This window comes from Passer montanus, unplaced genomic scaffold, assembly GCF_014805655.1.
Source record: "Passer montanus isolate IOZ18808 unplaced genomic scaffold, ASM1480565v1 scaffold6, whole genome shotgun sequence".
NCBI lineage: Eukaryota > Metazoa > Chordata > Aves > Passeriformes > Passeridae > Passer > Passer montanus.
Window position 1 is genome coordinate 8790322 of NW_024371037.1, and position 19496 is coordinate 8809817.

Consider the following 19496-nt stretch of genomic DNA (forward strand, 5'->3'; position numbering starts at 1 on the left):
ACAAGGTAACACATAACATAACCAGTGCTCCAGCACAGTCCTGCGTCTTAATACAGAGCAAAATACTCAGAAATGTCTAGAGCAACTTGAGACTCCCTTTCCAAGGAAAAGAGAGTTACTTTCTTATTGCTACTAATAGGTGACATTTTAACACTACTGTACTTTTAAAAAGGGGAAGTTCTCCTTTATTGATGCACTATTGTGTGCAGCACTCTCTGAATCCTACAGCAGGACTTCCTGTTGCTCTTGTGGAACACCTTCAGTTTGTATTAAGCCATGTAATATGCACACATTATTTTTATACAGATTTTTATATTTAAAGTTATCACATTCTTCCTTACAGGGGATGGAGTCTACAAATGAGAGCCAAGTGAATTAACATGGTTGTTGCTGTTGTGGTTTCACGGGGGCTGACCTTCTAGAGAGAATCTCTGCAGAGAAGGGACCTGGGAGTCTTGGCAGATGACAAGTTGACTTCAAGTATGCCCTTGAGGCCAGGAGGGCCAGTGGTAACCTGGGCTGCATCGGGAGGAGCGTGGCCAGCAGGTGCTCCTGCCCCTCTGCTCGGCCCTGGGGAGGCGGCATCTGCAGCGCTGGGCTCAGTTCTGGGCTCCTCAGCACAAGAGAGACAAAGAGCTACAGGAGAGGGTCCAGTGAGGGCCACAAAGGTTATTTGGGGTCTGGAGCATCTCTTTTATGAGGAGAGACTGCAGCAGCTGGGCCTGTTTAGTCTAGAGACCACTGCGAGGGGATCCCATGAATGCATATAAATATCTGGAAGGCGGCTGTCAGCTGGATCGTGTCAGGCTCTTCTCAGTGGTGCCCAGTGACAGAATGACGAGCAGTGGCTATAAACTAAACTATATACATAAACATCAGCTTCCTCAACTATCAGCAGTCACATGTGCAAACAAGAGGTTAGATGCTGTAAGTGGTTAATTCCTTGTTCTGAGGCTCTTAATGATTTCCCTCAGGGTGAATCTAGTTGAATAACTTATTTTAAAAAAATAATGTTAAACTTGTGAATATTGCTTCACTGTCACCATCTGCCCCAATTATATATTTTTAATATGACAATTAATTTCAATTAATCAGGATTTAAGGGACTCTGAAATCTGCTGTAAAATTTTGTTTTCCAATGCTAAAATGGTTGGGCTCAAAAAGCTGATTTATAGTTCAGAGCAGGTAAGACAGGATGTGGGAGATCTTTTTTCTCAGAAGTATTTTTTGGTTTGTAAGACTATGGTATTTTGTTACACAAATTCTGTCTAAATTAAATCCTAGAATGAATGAAGTGGAAGAGATCAGTAACTACTACATTTTAAAATAAACACTAAAATTTTCATACATTCGAGCTAATATATGATGAAAAGTGTAAGAACAAACATATTCTTTTATGAGTTTTCTGTCTGCTTTGCATATCTCAACAAACAGGTGCTGACCTCATTAAATGCTCTGTTTTAAAGCCAGTCCTATCTATGAAAATTATGCATGACTGCAAAGTCTTATGTCAGAGAGCATTTTACATAAAACCAGAAAAAGACTGCCAGAGAAGTCAAGGACAGATTTTTAAATCACTATTGATGATAAGTGAAAGGATGTCAAAAACATCCATTGTGATCTGTTATGCAAAGCTTCCTAGCAAGGAAGGTATATTTCATATCTATAAACACAGGAAATAAAACAACCCCAAGCCTTTTCAAGGTTTTCCTATCACTGCTACATCTGCAATCTGAATTCTCAAGTGCAAGTATTTGCTGTTGAATATTCCAGACCATAAAAACTTCTGATCATGGAAAAGCTCAGTTTGTGCCATCCCAAAGCCAATAGTTTGCTACCAAATGTATGCGTGAAACTTTTTTGACACATCTGCATAATATTCAACTCTAAAGATTAATTCACTGCACAACCATAATCAACAAAATAAGACAATTCCTCCAAAGAAAGCACAGCACCGTGCATTTTTTGCTTACCAAACTATCAACATCTATGCTTGAGTTTACTGCCCACTGCAGGGTTCCCATGATGTTCATAGCTAAAGTAAGAATAATTCCAGCTGTACCTGGTCCTTCACCTGTGGAGAGAAAAACACAATTCAGTTTCTGTGCAAATAAAAAGCCATTCAAAAACAGAAAATTAGCATGTGTATCTTAAGATGCATGTTCCTACTCTTGCCTCTTTTACTTCATGGAGAAAACATGGATTTGTTAATCATAAAAGGGACGAAGAGCTAAATCATAGTTTAACACCTGGTTTGTTGCTAAATTCATTAGAAACCCCAATCTTGCTTGGCAGAAGAATATTGGTACTTAAACTACAAACAGAATCAGGTCTCTGCAATCTTGATTTGACTTTCCTTTCTTCAACACACATGAATCTGTGAAATTACTCTTATCTAACTAAAAATCCACACACAGCTAAGAACTCTAAAATTCAAAATGGCTTACATTTTCACTTCTTTGACAAATAAAGGACATTCTCCTCAGTGTTTCACAAAGATGAAGATGTAAAATTTTTTGCTTTAATTGTTGGCTGTTACAAGCATGGGATTTCCTTTTTTGTCTTCATACAATAGAATACAAGCATTTAATCTACCACGCTGTTGATTTTTAACCTCACTACATGTTAAATGGAATTGAAAACTTAAGCCAAATGCCTTTCTATGATTTCTCCATTTTTTATATAGTTTTCTTCAATAAACCTCCTGTTTTTCTTATAGATGTCTGGTTACATAAGTAAATATAAAAGTAAGCAATAAAAGCAAAATATTCATCATGAAAGCTGATAGATTAAAAAAAATAATTTAGTGTTGCTCCAAGGGTCTATTATTTATAACAGTAAAGGTTATAATGGTGGCAAGATGACAAATATTAATATTTTTTTAAAGTTTTTTAACTCCTTTTCTCAAGTAACAGGACAACTAACACAAGAAATTATTTTCCTAAAACCGCAAACTACTAAGGACACAGAGTGAGAAATGAGAAGGACAACAGGGAACATTGTTTCCAACATACAGGACAACTAACATAAGAAATTATTTTCCTAAAACCCCCAAACTACTAAGGACACAGAGTGAGAAATGAGAAGGACAACAGGGAACATTGTTTCCCATGAATGGTAGGGGAACTAGAAGTCTCCTTAGTAACAAAACAACTTTAAGTGCCTATTTTCATATAGAACTATTTGTATGGTGTCTCATTTTGTAAGGAGAGCTAGGGCTCCTTCCACAAGAAATAGAGGATAACATTTTATAAACTGTACAATATTTGATAAATTACAAGCTCTTATAGAAGTCATTTTCAACACTGAAGCATGGCTGAAAGAAATTAGAATACTGTTAGTTTTAAAAACCTCCTCCATAAAATCTTCAAACTCTTGTTCATCAGCGACCATAGTACTGAAACTGCATACAGATCCTGCACACAAAGTTCATGTAAAACTTGGAGAGGTAGAACCACGTCAAACATAACAAAAGAATAGTGAGTAAAAAAAACTGCATTTGAAGTTATCTCTAGCTGAATTTCTCCACATAAATGAATTATTAACATTTTTGGGACATCATATTCCTAATTTTTGCTTGTTTGAGTCTGGTTACACCTGGCAAGTCATGGGCCCCACTTCAAATACAAGTAAGGTATAGTGTCATTCTCATTCATATACTGTGTTTACTAGGAGTGATGAGCCATTTTTCAGGGGATTTTGAATAGAATTTGCAAAAGAAATTGCAAATTTCACATAGGAAAATGGGTCAGTGGGTTGGGAATTAAAGAACTGGATGACAATTTCTCCTAACGGTGTGGGCTTTAAAAGATTATTAAAACTTTTCATGTCTTAGCCATTTGCAAGTGAGAGAAACATTAACTTCTATTTACTAAAAATCTTTGAGCTCTACAGGTATGATCAACACCCAAGTGTGTCAGAACAGTAATGTGGTTTCAAACTCATGAGATAATTTTACAGAAATTAGTATCAACAAAATGAAAGTTTTGTCCCTTCAGTTATTATTTTCAGATTAATCCCTTTAAAGAGTCCTTTATAATATCAGACTGCAGGCGATAATGGTGTTACTTCTACTTTAATTAAATTGTATTTGCTACTATGACATACTGCTACTATGACATCAATGACTGCAATGTATGCTAAATTCCACAACAGCTTTTTTTTCAGAATTTTCTAAAGCTGAGCCATTAAAAAGAAGCAGCAGACTTCCACTTCAGTTTGCGGGTAAAGTTACCATACCTGTAGTTACGATAGAGATAAATGCCACAGCAACAAAAAAGACAACAAAAATAATTTCTATCCTCATCTGGAACCAGCGCAGTGTCGACAGGTAGAGGAACCAGTTTGCCGTGTGTAGGTTCAGAGCTTTGTGGAATAAGGTCTCAAAATACGGCTGTCGCCCAAAAGCTCGCAGTGTCCACAGCCCTTTCAAGCTTGTGACGAGATGGGTGAAAATTGGGCTCCGAGCTGCAAAGTGTTTCAATTAGAACATCATAAACATGCATGAGGAAATGCCTTTGATATAATCAAACACCCCGCCATGCTCCACCTCACAGCAGTGTAGCTACTGCCAGTGTGTAATTTACATATGTTGCAAACTACACGACTGAAGCAATCCTAAAGAAGGATATACAACAGCAGTCCTTGCACGAATGGGTTGAAATTGCATTCAGTGTATTGACAGGAAGGGATCACCATAATTCTTCATAGATAGCACATAACTATTTGTCTCATATCTATTGGGGGAAGCTCCCGGCATCCTCGTAGGATGCCACAAGAGAAAAGCTGCTCCTCCCCAGCCAAAATTAATTCCTGCAATTTTGATAACTCCATTATATGAAGCTTTCTTAGCATTGGCAGAGTACTTTAATGCTCCAGATTCAACTGCAGTGACATGGTAATTTTAAGCAGATCTTGCATTACATAAAAAGTGGTAAGCCAGTGCTGGATCCCTGTGAACATGAAAGAAATTTAAATTTAGGTCTGAGGAACTCCAGAATTACACTTAAGTAAAAGGGAAAAGGATCACCACTGTTTAAAATTCAGGACTGATTTGCTGAGGATCTGCCAGTTTGCTGCAAAGCCAGGCAACAGTGTCTGTTGTGGTCTGCAAAAAAGTGGTCTGCAAATTCACACTTCCAAATGAGGTTTTCAATTTTATTTGAAACAGTTTAGTCTCTTAATGGGGGACAGGAAGGAAATTTAATCAAATAACTTATTCAGAAATCAGAGCTCTTTGTGGTTAAGATATATACATTGACATTTTTTCTTACAAAGAAACAAACTCAAAAGGTACATACCAAGTCTGACCACAATTTTGCAAGTTATATTTACTCTCAAGAAAACTGTATGTCAGGATTTTATTTGTTTTCAGCTGCAGTGGTGATAAAGCCCATCTTTTAAAAGGCCTTTTTTATTGTTCTTTGGCAGCAGAACACTCAGTATTGGCTGAATCAGTAACAATCCTGACTTTAAGGAAATATGTGTTATGCTCCCAAAGACAATGTCATCTTGCAAGAGAAGACGCAAAAAAGAGGAGAAAGAGTGAATCACTTCTCAATTGATTTGTTGTGGATTTAAAAGTCTACCAATTTTGCTGCTCCTACCTTCAGATTCCAGTTGTTTCAGCTGCTGAGAAGTGTGGAGGAAGTATGCCCTTAACAGAATAAAGGCTGCTATCACAGGCACTGATGCCAGGAAGATGTAGGGTTCTAATATTGAGACTACTGTTATAGCGCCAATCACAATCAGTATTAACTGTAGAATGAAAGAAAAATACTATTGATATAGTAAACTTGTCATTTTATAGACTAGAGATTGGTGACGAATCTCCTGCCTATGGCAACTACGTATTGTTTCAACAAACATAAAGTGCTAACCTAAGAAGATTTGCAGCTGAGAACAAACCTCCATGAAAAGATAATTAATAACTTGGACCAGATTCATAACCTATTGCAACAAGCTGCCATCTTTTCTAATAGATGGCAAAAATATTTTCTATAGTACAATCTGTATTGCAGGCTTCAAAAAAATGAAGCCACAAAAAAGCAATGGCAGCTAGGCACTCACTCTCCACTTAAAATGTAAGAATGACCCTTGCAATATCTGCAGCCACCTACCAAACCTACCGGTGCTGTCCCTGCCTTGTCTGGACTAGGTGTGCAAGACTGTCAGGAGCTGAGTGACAGCCTCCTGCACGTTCTGGGCAAAGCAGTCTTGCTGAGGATCAGAAAAAGTGGGAAGTTGTACTTCTTTGGTCAAGGGACTGTAATTCATACATGAAACTTACACTACTGCTTGTCCTGATCAGAAGACAGGAAATAAATTGTACAGGAATCTGTGGTATGACAAATTACCAGTTTCAGGAGAAATAAAAAGGTGTTTAAAGGTGTCAGATGACAAAAGGAACAAAATTGTTTCCGAGTTTATCTATTTTAACCTACTGGAGACTACTACCATTTTAAGACCTCATTCTCAGTAGCTCCAGACAGATTTAGCTAAATCTGGTCTTAATCTTTACTCCAGAAGAGACTTAAACAGGTAGACGGCTTTCTTCTTGTGTCTAAATCTAAAGAAAATCAAGTATACCAGTGTACATAGAATAGCAAAGTTCTGCTTTGTTACTTTGGGGTGTTGCTTCTAACACTAAACAACTACTTCAAGCTGCAAACTTACCAGCATAAACCAAATAAAAATGGACAATTTGGGACAAAATTATGAACATTGCATTGACACATCACTGCAAAAGATCAGTCAGCAAAGAAACAGATCAAAAGCAAACCTAATTTCACATTAGGAAGAAACCTGCAGTGGGTGCTTTTGCTACTACATCCACACAAATTCAAGGAAGGATTTAAATTCCCAGTATTCCAAGTCAGAGGTCTTTCATGAACAGGTAAGCATGTTCTAAGTTTCCTACAACTTTTTTTCTCATCAGAAATCTGAGCAATGCAATAGCAGCATCACATTATATGGAAAAAAATAATTATATTACAGCTGAACTAGTTAAAGGAGGAATGGATTTGAACCAAAATAGAGCATGTTTAGATTAGCTATTAGGAAGAAATTCTTTACTAGGAGGGTGGTGAGGCATTGGAACAGGTTGCCCAGAGAAGATGTGAATGCCCCACCCTTGGAAGTGCTGAAGGCCAGGTTGAAAGGGGCTCTGAGAAACCTGATCTCATGGAAAGTGTCCTTGCCTTTGCAGAGGGGCTGGAACTAGATGATCTTTAATTCCCTTCCAGCCATAACAATTTTATGAGCCTAGGAGTTCTTTCACTATTTTCCTCATTTCTCTTAAAGAAGTGGTGATGTTTGTGAGTTACACTTGGCAGGCTCCTTTACCACTGGTCTGCAGCAATGCAGGAATGGATGTGTGTTTACTCATTACTTCAAGCTGCAGAAATTAATAACACTTGTATCTCTCTCTAATTGTTAAGAAGCAAATGAGCTATTAAAATGATATTGGGCCAAGTGATACAGTTCTCACATTACTTGAGATTACAGTCACTCAGTGACTGTTAGAATTCCCGTTTCTGTCATTTACTCAAATTTTGTAAAGGTCACCATGATGTCATACTGTTCTAACTGCTGGTCCCACAGTTATTTCACTAAAAGTTGAATATGAAAATCTGTGTTATCTCATAAACTCCAAAGTAAGCCTAAAGTTAGATAGAAGATGATATTTTCTCTAAAAAGACAGAAGCAAAAATCTAAACTAGAAGTCAACTGTATTGACATATAGTTGAGGAATAGCAGCAGAGGGCTCATGTAGCCCAGTTCAGTGCCTCAGATGCTGAGATTTCAGCCCTGGGACAGAGGCCAGATGGGGAGACATGTCCCACTGTTTCCCAGTTTGGAAAATGCAGGTGGTAGTAGAAGTAACTCAGCAAGTGTTCAGGGTGGCAATGACTGCAACAGCCAGTTGGATTAACCAACAGGAGTTTGTCATTTAGGGGAAACCAGTCATGATCACAGGCATGAATGTTCAGTAGCTCACTATGAACTTTTGGGTGAGACTATATTAAACCTTAGGGACAAGCATACATGCTAGCAGCATCTCACAGGAAGAATCTTCAAGAAATGAGGACTGGCTGATAGAACTGGATTTAGCCTTAAGACAAGGCTTAGGGAGATCTCATCACCTTGTATGACTTTATATTTATTATACTTATATAAGTTATAAATGTTTCTGTGTATGCAGTTTGTTAATATTTATATAATTAAAATATATTCTGTTTATATAAATAATAGTTGGTATTTCTTGTGGACTATGTGCTGGAGCCAAATGCTTTTAAATGGCACACAGTGGGAAGAGGCAATGGGCACAAGCTGAAATGCACACAATTCCATTTAAACATAAGAAAAAACACTTCTAGCATGGGGAAGGTCAAATACTGGAATGTGTTACTCAGAGAACTTGTAGTTATCCAACACTGAGCTTGGCCTTGAGCAACCCTAGCTGACCTTGGCTCTCTAGCTGAACCTGCTTAGAACAGAGGGGTTGGAGAGGTGCCAGGTTCTAGGTCCACATATCCCTTCCACACTCTGTGACTCTTCAATAGTCATCAGAAGGAAAAAGTCCTAGCTATAACTTCTCCGTATCTTTCAGAGAAATCAGACTTTGCTCCTTAGCAGAGTCCATGGAAGTCTGAATCTATGAAGGACCAGAAGAAATTGGTTGTGAAGGAATGACTGTTGAAATTATTCAAGATGATGGGTAGGTTTAATGATATTCAACACAAGAACCGGGAAAGACAGGGCAGCTTTTCATGCATGTCTAGAAGCATCTGCAGCTGAGACTGAGGAGAGAGAGGTCAATCTATGGGACAATAGGGTGTAGCTAAACCTCTGAAAGGCATTAGAATAGAAAAGCCAAATACTGGGATTTTCCTTATTCTTAAAACCATGAAAAACTAGTCAGTTTCTTGTAGAAAGTTTGACATTTAGAGAGAGACTAATTAACATGCTTCTGGAATAACACCCCCATGGCAGATCCAAAACATCTGAAACAAAACAATTGTATCAGAAAAGACAATAATGACTACTGTTCACACTGAAGATTATACTGTTGATTCAGAGTTCCAGTGTCTGTTTTTACTCATTCAGCAAATCCTTATGACATGAAGTAAAGCTGTGATATACTTGAACCTCTTCTTGTCAAGCTGCACTGGCACCTCTGAAGTCATGAGCCAATGTTATCAATTCCTCACAAAGATATAGGGAAAGAAATTCTGTCTTTATCAGATAATCATGTTGGTAGGAACTGTAAAGCAGGCAAATTCACAGATGGAGACAGGCAATCTGTACAGCAGAGTGTTTGGGTTGATTAAGTTGGGCTTGTATATCACCTAAATAAGGTAGAGAGGAACAGGAATGCCAGGAAAGATTTGCTTCTGTTTTTAAAATGTTCTGGGAACCAGAAAAAGTTGGCATTTACATAGAAGATAAAGGAACAGAAAGGTCAAGAATATATTCAACTGAAGAGAAGTAAGCTAAGGGTGATGCTAGCAAATTAGGAACAGAAGAGCATATGGAGGGGAAGGTGTGAAAGTGATTGAATGCAATCAAAGAATAGCATTAAAAAAACAGCTAACTTGACCTAAGATAACAGAAAAAAACTAAGGAATGTCCTTTATGAATTACAGTTGAATCTGGGCAGCAGCAGGAGTACTTGTCCTGTGGGGGTCTGCTGGGTAAAAATATTTCTGAGCCTGAGTAGTAAGAGTGGTTTGCATAAACAGTGGAGATAAGTACACACAGAGGCAAGCACTCAAAAATGAAGCAATACAGTTGAACTACTGCTATAAGACAGCAAAAGTTACAACTTTTATTCCACAAACCTGAATGAAGTCAAATACTGTAAGTGGAAGTAAATCATCCAGTACTGCAGTATCTTTTGAGAATCTGTTAAGCATACCACCTATGGATTAAGGGAAAAAAAATCAAACATTTTAATACCCCCCCAAATCCCACATTTATTAATTTAACAAAAGGTAGAACTTTTTCTGAATACAAAATATTAAATACAAGATTTTTTTAAGGATAACCAATTCCATTACAGTTTAGTGGAGTTACATTTCTGTCCCCCTGGAGGAATTCAGCTACACAACTTCTATTTCAGCTTTTGAAAAAAACACCAGGAAAATGTAATTTAAAAAAAGAGAAAACTAAAAGGGGCAGAAACAGAGGCACAAAACATAAGGTCAGTACCCCTTTTTCAACAGGCCCTGATGATACACACGTAATTTGCGTATCAGCATTTGCGTGGGTTCGTAACCCGGTTCTTAATTTTTGAGTAGAATCACTGTATTAAAGATTATGTAACAACAAAGTTAAGAATATAAGGGAAAATTAAGGAGAAGCTAATTGTTGTATCATCATTTAGCAGTGTCTCCTGTGATCTAGTACTTATCAGTAAGAAACATATGATATAGGACTTTCATGTAAAATGGGAGATGGAACTTGTTGCACCAGTTACATAATGAGATTTATATCAACTCCCAAATTTGAATATGCATACCATCATTCATACTAACTGATGTTTTATGCCATTTTAGTAGGACTATTCATAAAAAAGGCACTATTTATCATTCACATCTGATTCCTTGTCACTCACGACATAGCTGACAATATGTTTCCTATTGCAGTTTTTGACAAAGTCTATTCTTTAGAAGTTGCTCTACTTTTATTGCCTAGAACAGTTAATGGTTTATTTTATCCAAATTTCTTTCTTACAGGGTGATATTTCAGAATCAGAATTGACAACTGAAATATGTCACACTTAAGTGCAATCAAGTTTCATTAAAAGATTCACAAATTACCTTATGTGGCAAACTTCTAACATTCCGCTTGACTGAAAATGTAAATGGAAGGTAACACTGTCCTTTAACAGAATGAAAACCATTAAATTGAAATTAAATGCACAGATGAGTCAGTCACCTCCCATTTCAGTTACCTGCTTTCCAAGAGTTGAAGGCTGACATAGGTGCATGAAGAACTGCATGCACCATCTTCTGATGAAGAGTTTTAGACACCGTTATAAGTGTATGCACAAGGGGCAAACCTCTGAAGATTCCCATGGCAAGCAGGGTATCTGCCACACCCACATAGATGTAAATGATGTAGTAGCTGCTAGTGTCAGTGACAATCACAGGAGGTCTGTCAGAGGTGCTGTTTTCTGACTGTGTTGAATTTGCCTTCAAAGCTGTCCTGTGTGATGGAAATGAAAAATAAATGCATTACTGGGAATTGTGTGCTTTTTCTCTTTTATTTACTAAACAAAACCAAACAGTACTCCAGTGTCCATTTGTTTTAAGACTATGCTAATGATTATAGATATTTCCAGTGTCATTTAAAAAATATTGTTATGAATGTACGAAATATAAATTATTAATTGCTCTGGTAGTCTCTTGCAAATCTGCTGCCTATTTAATCACTGACAAACCTAACCTAATCCAGGAAAATACACCCACTTTTTTTAAACCGAAAAATTAGTTTAAGTCTTGAAAAAACTGAATTACTATGGAAGTAAAATTCTTTAGGTAGACTACAAAAATCAAAGCCCTTAGTGTCTTAAAGTAAATGGAAATCAACATGAATCGCTCCACCTCCAGTGAGACCTATGTCACCAAGTGCTTCTATACTCACACACACTCATTGCTACAGGACAAAAACAGGGATTAAAAGCATTAACCCAGGAAAAGCCACTGGCTTTTCTGCTGCTCAGCACATTTTAACCTACAACTGCTGACGCTGTCACTTCTGGGAATTCTTCATAGATGAGCTGTAGAAATGTTACAAATGAAGGTCTTAGAGAAATGTTTCTAAGCATGTCTTACCAGCACCTCTGAATAATGGTATACTGAAGATAATCAGGTCCCTGCATCCCCAGAGTGAGCTGACCCAGGAAAATCTTGCTTACACTGTTGTGTACTCATTAAAAAGGCATAAACCACTCAACTGTTAGCACTTAAAGAAGTACCAGATACCACCTACACAAGGTGTTTAAATTATCCATCTATGAACCATTTTGTTGACCATAAGATAGTGACTATCCACATAGAATTCTGGCAGAATTTATTCATTCTTTACAGAAAAAAATAATATAAGGGATACCCCAGTTTCTCAATAAATTATCACCACTACTTACTTTTGAAGAAACCACACCCCACCAAGAGAAGCAGCTACCTGTGACCAAAGAAAACAGAGTCAGAATTTGGTTTATCACTTTATGTAATCTTTCTCTCTTATCTTTTTTCATTGACTTTATACCTGTTTTTAGAGGGAGCATAACAACTGGGTGGAAGTCAAACCTGCTTAAAGCAAAAACCTTGTAATATCTGCTTCTCTCTCCACGGAAACAATTTAGTGCATCCCACCAGGAAAGCTACATTTAGACTTGTATTACAATCAGGCTCTCAAGTGCCCGAGAGATTCTTGAATTCTAGAAATTCTTGTGTTCTTTTTTACCATACTATTAACAAAGGCTTGCTAATGTCTTCCTACTGATAACTGTATGCCTTAACAGATTTTAAGTTTTAAAGATTAATATTTTTGTGACCCCAGAAGAGTAAGTCTCTCAGTATCTTCAAAGGCATCTATTCAAATATGAATGTCATACCTTTAACATTATTATTTTTGCATTGTTGTTCTTGCAGTGGTATATTCATTTGGTATACTCATTTGACTGACATTGCCTTCCTGCTTAGTTTTACACAATTTTCCACATAATCTATTGCAATATTTTTTAAATGCAGAATTAAACCCTTTTCATTGTGAGATGGTTTGGCATTTAACAAGAATTTAGTCTGCAACATATTCTTGTCTCTCTACCAAGATACTGGATTTCTTCATCTAGTCTATTACATTTTAGTTTGCTCTGTTCTTGACAATGATCATTTTTCTAAGGGTTAAAACAGTTTTTACATTTTCTTCCCATACATTTTTGTGTCACTGGTACAGAAATATATTGTGGTAATACCCCAACTGATATGCATAACTGAAGGCTTCTCTATGGGACCCACCAGCTTTTGCAGATCTTACAGTAAAAAATTCAAGATTGACCATGACGGTCCTGAATTTAAGTATTTGTAAGAATCAGGCTTCTTTCACATTCAGCTCTGCTGTTGTTTACATAGCTATTTTCCACAACTATGAAAATGCAATTTACATGATAAGAAGAGCCACACATCTAAGTGCTGCCTTGCTTCTGGAGCTGGTTTAAAAGTTACTATGTTAAACTAGATCTAAGCTCTAGGATTTATTCCTGGCCCAAGTGCACTATCTTAAATCATCTGCAATATACCATTAGTGTAAATTCAGAATACCATCATTCACATCTTTCTCCAGCTGTGGTGATACTAGAAGTTTGAATCTCACCACAGAATTGCTAAAAAACCCTTTGCTGACAATCAACCAGAAAATAATCCTATATTCCTAATGGATTATTCTCTTAATTCAGTTCATGTTGAAAAACACCAAGAGAAATTGTCACCATATTTTGTAAGTTGATATATGAATACAGTCTCATTGATTTCTCCCTATGAAACTTGTTCCTTCCCTTGAAAAAATACTTGATTGAGGATATTTACTATACAAGAGAACATTAAGAAGTTCAATATGTTTTTCTAAATTGAGAGACAAGACAAAAAGGAGGCAATTTCTGATATATGAGAAACAGTCAAATGTCTCCAAAGAGCCAGATGTTCTTCAGTATTTGTTCTGGTATTTTTCACCATCCTTGGAAAATTCTTCTCTGTATGCTGCAGGAATACCCCTTCCATCTTTCACTGCCACCACAGGCATTCAGCACACTGCCTTACTCACCACTCTTCTTTCACTAGGAGCAAAGCTAGTAACTCACTTTTCAAAGCAATTTTCCAGAATTCATGTATGTGCTGATCAAAAAATATTATGGCAATTATTGTTGTTAACTTCCTAAGGCTCTGCAAAGCTAATTTTAAATTAAAAATGGAAGATTATTCACCTGTGAACAAGAGACTTGCATAGGGCAATAATTCTTATTTATGGTACCACATAGAGAAAATAAGCTGGATAATTTGAGAAGATAGGTCTTCTGCTGCTGTTTACTAACCACTAACTTTGGTGAAGAAGTGCTCATTTAAGCAGTAGAAAATCCCTGCAATTTAATTTAGCAGCCGTTGTCAATAAGTGAAGCATACAAGAACTTATGTCTTGATGCTTTATCCATTTTCACAAAGAACAGTTTGAACTTCATTTGTTGCAACATGACACCAAACACAGGTTTCCTTACCTCAAATAAGAAAACAGTCACACACAAAATCAGAACAAAAATCAAGTTTTTGTGGATAGTAACGTATCTGAAATAGGTATTCCATGTAGTAACAGTACCCATGCTCTCAGCATCATCACTGAAGCACTCCTGTCAAAAAAACAGTGAAATAATAGTAAGAATACTAATATCTTGTATGAGAATTTCTGACACAACAATGCTATCATTCTTCCTGCTAACTTGCTGCAAATAATTGAACTGAAGCATTAAATTGGCTGATAATAGCTAGAGAGGAAGGTACTGACCGGTTGAGTCACCTTTGATATAAAAATACAATCAAGAGATTATTTGAAATTTTCAGACAACAATGAGAGAAGCTAAAAGATTTGTCCAGCACTACCAGAATTAGAAACTATTAATCAATAGCTATTTTCTTTCAATGGAGAATTATTATTGTGGTTTTAGAGTAAATTTATAAGCACTTTGAGCACTTTTATTTTTATGTTGAGCTCAAAAGGAAAAATGGGCAGTTCTTCAGCAAATTTTGAATTTAAATTTTCCTTGGACTTCTGTTTCTACCAAGGGAACTTCCCCAGAAAATTTTATTATCCAGAGAAAATCAGCTGTCCATTTTGAAAATGAAAGTTGTCCATCATAACAAATTGAAACTATAAGAAAAAAAATTTAGGTCCGGTTTTTAGTATAAAACTCAACCTTCTGCAGTTTTTGCACATCCATAAAACCAGAGTAAAATCAAGCTTACTCCTCCATTCATTATCTGTATCAGGACACAAGAACTAAGCTGTCTGACAAACTTATCAAATTTGATCAAATTCCAGTTTTAAAAACTGTGCTAGTACTTCAAATGTATTTTATTTTTTCTATGAGCCTTAATGTTTCAAAGGTGAATTTTACCTAAATGCTTTAAAACAATGTTTTTCCAAGTTATGGTTTCAAATTTTATTTTATCCTAAGTAATCTGAAAGATAAAGTGCAGGAGATGTAAATTCTGTATTGAAATTCCCTACACTTAGCACTGAAAAATGAACCAAAACTAAAGCAATATAATTTTTTTGAGGATTTCAATGATTTCAAGATGATACTTGAGTTTAAAAATTTTCACAAGTATTCAAAACACATATTCTGCAGATAAATGCTGCATTAGGAGGGAAACAGTCCAGCGGAAAAACAGATGAGGAGTATATTACACTAAACCACTACCATAACCAAAGCCAAGATGAATTCAAATCAACACACACCTTCAAATCCTCTTCACTGATTTCATCAGTTATGTCCAGGACACTGTCCCGAGACACACGCCTGGTGTAGATATCGATCTCAGAGGACAGGTTTGTCTGAGGCACCATAGACATTTTCCGAAACGTTGTACTGCCCTTTTTGGAAAAGTTTGGTCCGTAGCTCACAGAGGTGCTCGTCATCAGGTTCAGCACCGACTGCCTCCTGCACCCCTGCAGCAGGTGGTCGGCCTTGAGCATGCCGGTCCTCAGCAGAGCCATGTCCCCCTGCTCCACGTCAGGCACCAGCGAGAGCCTCCTCTCCGCTGGCTCGCTGTGGCCATCGTCCATCCCATTGACCTGCAGCCCGTTCTTCTGCACTACCGAGAACTTCCTGTTGGCATTCAGGGGGTTCATAATTACAGAGTTCTTCCTTTTGTCGTTAAAATCTGATTTTTGCTTAAAAGATTGCTTCTTTATTTCACTGCGTGATCCCATGCCTTCTCCTTCAATGGAGAATCGTCGGAGAGTCTCAGTAAGGATTGAATTTCTTCTCTCTGCGCTGAACTGATCAAAAGAGTCAAATCCCATCAGCTCTGAGCTGAAGTCTGGCCGCTGACCCTGAAGTTCAGAAAATGTTCCATAGAAATAGCAGCTCCCTTCATGTAAGATTAATATTTTGTCAGCAATCTTTAAGTGTTCCAATTTTGAAGTAACCAAGATCCTCGTTTTATTTGCCATCAACTTGCACACACAGCTGTAAAAGAAGGAAGTGTGAACATTTAGACTTTTTTGTTTTCTTGATTAAATGACGATTTCATCCCTTTCACTTTCCATTTGCTTTTACCTGCCCTGCTCCCAGTATGAGCAGTCTTGGGTGCTTCTTCAGACTACAAAGGAGGTGGTAAAGCTGAGATGTGTAAGGGGTGAGTACTTTATCGCAGTAGCCAAAACAGAGGCAAAATTTAATCATGTTCAGGTCAACCCTAAAAGCACACTTCATCATGAAGTATTTCTTTTCATCTTAGGGTTACTCAGATCAGCTGATCTGAGACTTAAGAGTATTACATCAATTTCAAAACTTCAAAATTACAGTGGTTGAAAAGCTCATGGATGACAGTGTGTGTCCATACTGTTTTCATCAAAAACATAAGCAAACGTCTGACTTGGGCCAACCTGCATCAATCATCAGGAGGGAGTTTCAGATGATTCAATGTTCAGTGATTAGAAAAACAAGTCAAAATATAGCTTTCTGTAAAAAATTATACTTACAAAGCAGGTAATTGTTTTAAAGTGAAAGACTTTGTGATACAATTACATCAGATATAAAATCACACACACTGGGAGTACAAGATTCCAGCAGGCTCAATATGTTAAGACGGAAGAGGGAGCAGTAATGCTCACACCTGGCCCAGGATTTTTCCCCACACAGTGCATTGTTCTACTACGAACAAAAAATACTCAAAGTATATACACAATACTACAACATTATGCTATGAGAAGCCCTAAAAATGAACATCCCAACAGGCATTATTTTGATCGCTTCAGTATTTTTGTACTGCTATTAAAAACCCTTCATTTTACTTTGTGCTGCTCAGCGAGATTCTTAAACACAGTCTATAAGACATACAATACCTTTCAAATATCTCTTTTTCTGTAAAAATGTCTAAGTGTCCAAAAGGAGAATCCAGGAGATACAAATCTGCATCTTTGTACACTGCCCTGAACAGAAAAAAAAAGAAATGACATTAACTTTTGCATCTCTTATAAATTTAAATAAATATAATTTTAAAAGAATGCCTCAAAACTTTTAATTGATAGGTTTTCTACAGCATCAATATAGAGCTGAAGTTTAACATGAAATGTACTTACAAGACATCTTTTAAATGAGCCTTTTCTTGCTGCAGACCACATTACAAACGAACTCAGTTTTCCGTTGTTTTTGATGCAATGAAACAAAGCTGTCTTTTACACAGATTACTCTGTGTAAAAATAAATCTGTTTATGGCCTGAATCTGACAGTCCCCAGCGATGCACAATGACCATTTCAATGGGAATTTAATGTCTACTGTAATATCTACTGGTGCCTGTGGGAATATTGCTTATACGTAAATAAATACATGAAAAGACTTAGGTCTCAGTACTTAATTGCAAAGGTACTTAGAACAAAATGGTGAGCAAATAAAAGTGTATTAATGAGGCATGGTCTTGCAAATATCACTTGCAATGTGACTGTACAGTTTTCAAGTTGAAGACATCAAATAGGACCTTAAGCTGCATGTACTTGGACATGGATCACTGAGACCTAAAGCTCTGGTTAAGAGGGTTTAAAAAAAAAAATGAATGGAAGTTCAAAAAACCCCCTGCCTTCCTCTGTGAGAAGGAAAATCATTATGTGATATCAATCAGAGTATAATTAATAAAGGAATCCAGCCAGCTGCATTTATGTATTTTTAAAGTATGTTAATCAGTGTGAAAATATTTAACCACCAAAAGAAAAAGCCCTCAATATTAGCTCATTATGTTAATAAATCTAGCAACTTTATTGATACATCTTGTAATGCAATGGATTTCACTGACCATATATTACGTAGTGACTGCACAGCAACAAAAATTCACACTGTTCTGTATGCTTTTATCAGCAAGAAGTTTGCAGGGTTTTATTGCTATAATTTGTGTGTTGCACTTAGTAGCTACAAAGCTGCTGGCTTTAGAGTGCCAGGCCAGCAAGCTGACTCAAGTCCAGGACACACACTGTGTGTTCCCCTTGGTCCTTTCTTTGCCCCATTTGCAGGTGCAGGCAATGACAGTGCTCTGGAAGAAAGGCAGGCTCATGCAATCTCCACTGGCTTCTTGTGATAGCTGGTTGATGTCACTTCTGTCACAGATTGTCATTTCACTTGACCTTGCACAGACTACACCAGGTAGGTTTATGCAGCCAGCCCAAGAACATAATGTCCAGATTATCACCAGTTTATTACCTAGGTACAGCCCAGGGCTGTAAACCTAAATTTACACCCCTAACATCTCAGAGCTTTGTCTGCAACCCACACGTCAATACCCACATACCTTGTAGCACACTGCTTGGACTGGAGCCCAAAAAAATCTAAGACAGTCACATGTAATTGTTTTAAAAGTTACTGTTCTACAGCTGACAATAAATACATAAGTTCTGTGACCCTCCAGAAGACAAGCTATGACCATCTGAAAAGCGACAGACAAGACTATCCATAACTTCCAGGAAACAGTCTGTGTAAATGGTGAATTCTAAATGAAAATCTAAGTGGGCTTTGTAGTTTTGGGGTTACGTGCTTTAAAAGCTTTGCTTGATCTTCGCCTCCTCTTTCCTCTTACTGCATAAACCAGAACCATCCATATGCCTCCTCAGTCTCCCAAAACCACATAGAAAGATTCTCTATTTTAATGATCCAATTGTTTAGCCTCACACAGACATGCACATCTTTCATGGGATGCCAGTACAGATCACTATAATGTGATTTTGCTTCTATGCAGTGTTTCTGGGCATGGGAATCAACACAATTTGCACTTGGCACAGAAATAAATGAGGCCATTTACACATCAGAGCTGTCATTTCTGGATTTCTCACAATAGCTAAGTGACTCTGCTGAAACACATAGCTAATTTATAAGACAAACACCTACGTTATTGTTCCGTGGACCTTCAGAATTACTTACTAACATTGCAAGGTCAAACAGACAAGGCAGCTATTCATACGTACTAACTAGTCACTGCTTTCTATTTTTTATTTTTTCTTATGACAGACAGAAGCCCAAAGTGTTAGCACAAAATGTTTTGGAACATGGCTGCTTTTTTTTTACCTCCATTTACCTGCAGACAGGCAATATGTCATTGATCAACACATAAACCACTTTGAAGAAATGTCATAACAGGGAAACATCCTGGAATATTTATTTGTATCTTTCTATGGGTTTCTTCAGTACATAAAAAGTTACGCTTAGAGGTCAGAATTTGTAAAAACATCTTGC

General features: G+C 37.1%; 1 protein-coding gene across 1 annotated transcript in view; it reads right to left on the reverse strand.

The window, feature by feature from the left end:
* Positions 1 to 19496, reverse strand: part of CFTR (CF transmembrane conductance regulator) — an 86901-nt gene that overhangs the window by 21710 nt on the left and 45695 nt on the right. The window contains exons 13-21 of the mRNA XM_039726968.1: positions 17125 to 17211; positions 15514 to 16246; positions 14276 to 14404; positions 12152 to 12189; positions 10958 to 11211; positions 9843 to 9922; positions 5607 to 5757; positions 4240 to 4467; positions 1974 to 2074 (exon numbers count right to left, since the gene is read on the reverse strand). Coding sequence (XP_039582902.1) covers positions 1974 to 2074; positions 4240 to 4467; positions 5607 to 5757; positions 9843 to 9922; positions 10958 to 11211; positions 12152 to 12189; positions 14276 to 14404; positions 15514 to 16246; positions 17125 to 17211 — 1801 coding nt within the window. The remainder of the gene's footprint in view (positions 1 to 1973; positions 2075 to 4239; positions 4468 to 5606; positions 5758 to 9842; positions 9923 to 10957; positions 11212 to 12151; positions 12190 to 14275; positions 14405 to 15513; positions 16247 to 17124; positions 17212 to 19496) is intronic.